The sequence below is a fragment of the Serinus canaria genome, chromosome Z (assembly GCF_022539315.1).
Source record: "Serinus canaria isolate serCan28SL12 chromosome Z, serCan2020, whole genome shotgun sequence".
NCBI lineage: Eukaryota > Metazoa > Chordata > Aves > Passeriformes > Fringillidae > Serinus > Serinus canaria.
In genome coordinates, this window is record NC_066343.1 from 41,603,163 (window position 1) to 41,608,365 (window position 5,203).

The 5,203-nt window shown below is 51.8% G+C and overlaps 1 protein-coding gene across 2 annotated transcripts; it reads right to left on the reverse strand.

Moving 5' to 3' along the window:
• Positions 1–3,946: 3,946 nt before the first annotated feature.
• FOXB2 (forkhead box B2) lies at positions 3,947–4,969 on the reverse strand. Of its 2 annotated transcripts, XM_050987091.1 has the most exons (2): positions 4,612–4,969; positions 3,947–4,512 (listed from the first exon to the last, which is right to left on the reverse strand). In XM_050987091.1, the coding sequence occupies exons 1-2, from the start codon at positions 4,967–4,969 to the stop codon at positions 3,947–3,949; spliced, it is 924 nt and encodes a 307-aa protein (XP_050843048.1). The 2 variants fall into 2 exon arrangements, with proteins under 2 accessions (XP_050843048.1, XP_030093345.2); XM_030237485.2 differs by having other exon boundaries at positions 3,947–4,969.
• Positions 4,970–5,203: the final 234 nt, after the last annotated feature.

Sequence of the window (5,203 nt, forward strand, 5' to 3'; positions counted from 1 at the left end):
CAGCAGTAGCAAAGTTCCAGGCAGGTTTTCTGTATCAATTTTTGTCCAGAGAGCCTTCAGAACTGGGTCAATGGAGTCCAGAATTTCAGTTATAACTCTGGTTGTCTAAGTGTAGCAGATATCACTGGTATCAAAACATATCCACTGAAACACTGCTGTCGTGTTTAGACCATAAGCCACATTAATTCTAAGAATCTTACTGTATTTGCTTTTCTTTCTTGATTTGCATCCCTATGGACTTAAAATACACAAAGCAATGCCTTGTTCCCCATGGGTAGAAATAACAGTCACTACATTAGCCAGCCACAGTAAAACAGAAGCATACTGGGGTGCAATGAATGCCTTTTCTTAGGCCTCCATTCTTCTAGTAATAAATTTTACTTCTCTACCTTTGGCACTCTGATGACATGAAGATTAAGCTTGCTTGTCCTCCTTGCATTGTTTTCTTCTGCTTACAAACACCCTGCCTGCACCCACTCAGTAAAGACTCGACTACCTTTTAGTGAAGAACACAAGCACTTTAATCTGAAGACAAGTTGTTTCTGCATGAAGTGTACTGGTACAGCAGACTGGCAAAATCTAGCCAAACAAGGCTGTTTCTCTATTTTATTTGTCAAGTGAAAAGTCTTACCCTTCACCAGTTTACACCTGCTTTTCAATTTGGAAGAAAAGGTGCTGTTTCATTTCTCTACTTTTTGTACTATCATCTGGTTTTAGGCATCATTGGAATTGAGTTTATTTATGTATTGGGATTATTGGTTGTTGGTACAAATTTGTGTAACTTTGCAAAGCCTGTGTTTAGAGATGAAGTGCTTAAGAATAAGGAAAACCAGATGTATACACGAGTTAGAAAATATTACTTGAATAGTTCATTCCCCTCCCCTCCCACCCCCAATAACCTGGAATTTGCAGGTTCTAACCCCCTAAAATTTGCACTGTACAAGCTACAGAAAATATCCCCATCTTTAGTTCTTACAAAGTGTAAGCAGGCCACTGTACTGGGAGTAACACAAAGCCTTCTGGGCAAGTGACCCTCGGCTTAGTAGGGAAACTCCCCACTCCCCAAAGCCCCTGTGGTGGGCAAAACCTGCTGTACAAGGAGACCATGTGTGCAGATTGCTCTGCGACCCACAGAGCAATCTGCACACATGGGTACCCCACAAATCCCCGTGTACCCCACGGTCCTGGCATGTCCCTCCAGGCAATGGGCAAGGGCCGGGCCCGTCTCACCTCCGATCAGAGACCTCCCCCCCGACAGCCCCCTGCGCAGGGCGCCCTGCCTCTGTTTTCGATACAACTGCCTCGACTGCCTGGGTGCGAAAGGCAGTGGGAGCCCCCTGCCTACACCTCATCCCAGCACCCAGACAGGCCTCCTCACATCAAATAAATGTTTCCCCACAATGAAATTTAGAAGGTAATTCAGAATCTTAAAACTGATGGAATCGTTTGAATAATTCCCAGGAGGATTACCTCTTCTCCTGTTCCAAATTCTCCATCCCTCTAAGCCCTTTGACCGATGTAAGGGGTTTTAAGATGTTTTAAGATGTTTTTTGGAGTCCTACACAGTGGTTACATCAAGAGTAGTGGAATACATTTAAATACATGTACAACTAATATATAGCTAGTGCTATTCATTATTTATTTGGCAGACTGCTTTTTATGAGCAACTTGGTTTTAGCAGTGGGAATGTAAAATTGGATCTCTGCCTAAGATGGAAAACAGCAGACTAAGGAAAATGTGAAGCATCTTTTCTTTCTTTTCGTTTCTTTTCTTCGTCTTCTTTTCTGTGTCTGGTATTGCTTTTCTTGTGCGTGGTAGTTGCTGTGTGCTTTTCGGATTTGTCGGTTCGTTTCTTTGGTGCTTGTAGGTGGTTCTGTGTGTCTTTTCTTTGCTGTCGGTCTGTTCTGGGCGTGTCGTTTTCTGGTCGGTTCTTGTCCTTTCCTGTTCTTTTCCGTTTTCTTGTCCTTTTCGTTTCCTTTTCTTTTCCTTTTCTTTTCCTTTTCCTTTCTTTTATTTCGTTTGTTTTTGTAATAATTTCTTTTGGCTCAGTTTATCTGGTTGCAATACTTTAGAGGCAATTCCCCTTCCAGACCAATTCACAAACCGTTATACGGGTGTATTTCATTAACATAACGTTATTAGTAGTAATTTTTAGGTGCTGGTAATGCTATATTTTTTGAAATTAAGGTGCAAACACGCCTAGAACAGAGGGAACAACTGGAAATTTAATAGTTCCAGGGGAATTTCAAGCGGTCGAACAGACTCCACGGGGGGCGGGGGGGGGCGGGGGGGCGGGAATATTATGGATAGACGGCGCTCAAGGCCAAGCAAGTTTGCTTTTCTCAGCAAATTTCTCTGGCACCAAGAAGGGTCAGCCTGTCACAGGATATCCTTCCCCAGGGGCCGGGACTGCGACCTGGAGTCTTGGGCCACTGCTGGTGCGCCGGCATGAAGGGATAAAACCAAGGCAGCAGGTGCGATCCAGCACAAGCTGAAACTGGCAAAACTACAACTGTCTTCAGTGGGATCGGGTTTCGAGCCGGTTGCCTCCTCTCACACCTGAACGCCGGCTCTTCGCCCGTGAGTTGCGGGCGGAGACCGCCGTGTTTCTAGTTTCTATAGCAGGCAATTTACCTGTAAGAGATTTCTTTCATTTTCTTCCCCTTGTCTTGCCGCCGAGAAAACTTTTGGATAGTTTTATCTATCTGGGGAGAGGGAGCGAAAACTTACACTACAAGCACACGTTTCTTAACCAGTGTGAAAGGCGAGTATTTTAAATAGCAGCACCAGCAGAAGCAAATGGATGGTTTGGCTTTAATGAGCATTGGTGTGTAGCAGGGCAGACAGGGTACGGCAGCAATCACTCACAAACCAGCCGGGATTCATCAGCCCAGAACGTCAATCTCTGACTTGTGATCTCTGACTTCTGATCCCTCTGCACAGTCTCGTCTATTGGAAGGTTGCTTTCAGTAAAGTGCTTTACCCGAATAACTTTTTAACCATTTTCCTGTTGTCTTTCCCCACTTTCCTCCACCTTTTCCACCCTCCATCCTCCCCTTTTCCCCCACAGGTTTTTGCATTCCCGTTCACGTGGAAGAAACGCCAAGCAACACGTACAGAATAGCGGTGAAATGTGGTGTGAAAAGCACAATTTACGAATGGTCGGGCTGTTTTTATTTTTATGAGAAACTAGGGAATTCGGACACTCACACAGAGTTTGAGAGGCCAGGTCACGCTTCAGTCCCTTCTAAGGTACTATAGGATGGATCATAAAAGTGTGAAGGGGAAGCGCAAGCGATCGTTAGTTAAACGAACCCTTTGCCGTCAGTGCCGTTGTCATTTAAATTCCCACTACTTAATCGAAATGTTTAACGTTTACTCTTTAAGCAGCAAGCATTACATGTCGTGGGGCCCCGGAGCTCGCCAGGGTCTAAGGTAACCCCTTTGCCTACCCCTTTCACAACAAGATCTACAGGACGGTGGAGCAGCGTATTCCTGTCTCTCGTGGAAGAGGGAGGAGCAGACTTCAGCTCGGGTTTTATCCCTTTTCGCCGGCCGACTGCACCTCTCCTCTCGGAGCTCGGGTTTCGTGGGGCCTCCGGGGTGATTGTCCAGGGATAGGAGCTCGGCGGGGAGCGCAGGCTGCGTGGCACCCCATGCCTCAGGCTGGCGGGGTCGCGGGGAGAACTTCGTTGTCGGCCCTTTTCTCCGAGCCAGCCCCTTCGGCCCCGGCTGTGGTTTTTCACATCGCCTCTCCGCCACTAATGACATTTAACGACGATAAAAGATCTTACCTGCGACCTGTCTCTCAAATAATCTGATAGTACACGATATTAAACACAGACACCAGCAGGGATATAGTCATGAGATCAATCGGGTTTCTGCAAGCATGCCCTGGATCCCCCCCGGGAGCCTGGGGGCCTCTCTCCCCCCGAGCCTCTGCTCTTTAGGAGTGCACCAGGACGGAGTGAAGGGAGCTCTTGCCCTCGGGGTTGTTGCTCGCAGTCTGTTCCAGCAGCGATGCAGCAGCCGGGGAAGCGGCGGGGCAGATCTGCGAGGCGGCGACCGTGAGAGCAGGGATGGCCGAGGCAGCGGGCAGCGCCGGCGCCGGCTTGATGGGCACCGGGACAGCGGGCATGGTCTGTGCCGGCGGGTGGCAGAGCGCCTTCACGGGCATGCCGAAGGGTCCGTAGTCGGGGGACACGGGCACACCAGCCACGGAGTCCATCACCCCCACGTGCGGCCACACGGAGCTCACCACGCTGCTGAGCTGGCTGGGCATCGGGTAGCCCAGGTGGTGCATCACCGAGGCCAGCGGAAGCCCGCCGGCCTGCAGCACACCCTTGTAATCTCTGCCGATGATGTTTTCGATGGCGAAGGGATGCTTGAAGCCCGAGGGCTGGCTGCTCCCGTACGGCGAGAACTGCGGCAGCCTTCCCACAGCTGCCGCGGCAGCGGCCGCAGCCACGGCAGCGTCGGAGCCCGCCAGCCCCGGCACCTTGCCCGGAGGAGGGGGCGGTGGCGGGTGCGGATGGAAGTAGTGCACCATGTGCGGGGTGGGCGCCGGGGGCTTGCCGGGACCGCCACCGCCCGCCCCGCCGCCGCCGCCGCCGGGCAGGTGATGCTCGGGGCGCAGCACCTTGAAGCGCTTGCGGCGGCGGAGGAAGCTGCCGTTCTCAAACATGTCCCCGCAGTCCGGGTGCAACGCCCAGAAGCTGCCTTTGCCCGGCTGGTCGGGTCGCCGCGGGATCTTGATGAAGCAGTCATTGAAAGAGAGGTTGTGGCGGAGGGAGTTCTGCCAACGCTGGGTGTGCTCCCGGTAGTAAGGGAACCGCTCCATAATGAACTTGTAGATGTCGCTCAGGGGCAGCATCTTCTCGGCCGAGTGCTGGATGGCCATAGCAGTCAGTGAGATGTAAGAGTAGGGCGGTTTCTGGTCGCTGTACGAACTCTTCCCCGGCCTGGGCATCGCCTCCCCGCCGCAGCACTCCCGCAGCCGCACGATCCCGCCGCTCCAGGGTAGGCTTCGCTCAATATCGCGCACGGCGGGCTTGGGATCCGAGGACTTCACTGCCCTGCTCCGCCGCCACCTCTACATCCTAGGCACCACCTGCCCGGGCCACACGAGACAGCGACCTCCCGGCGGCCAGCCAGCGAGCTCCGTGCGCGGCTTCCTTCAGCAGCCTGTTCCCGAGGGAGACGC

Bases quoted from the DNA above. Each gene is read 5' to 3' on its own strand.
- FOXB2 (XM_030237485.2), bottom strand. From the start codon at position 4,969: ATGCCCAGGCCGGGGAAGAGTTCGTACAGCGACCAGAAACCGCCCTAC.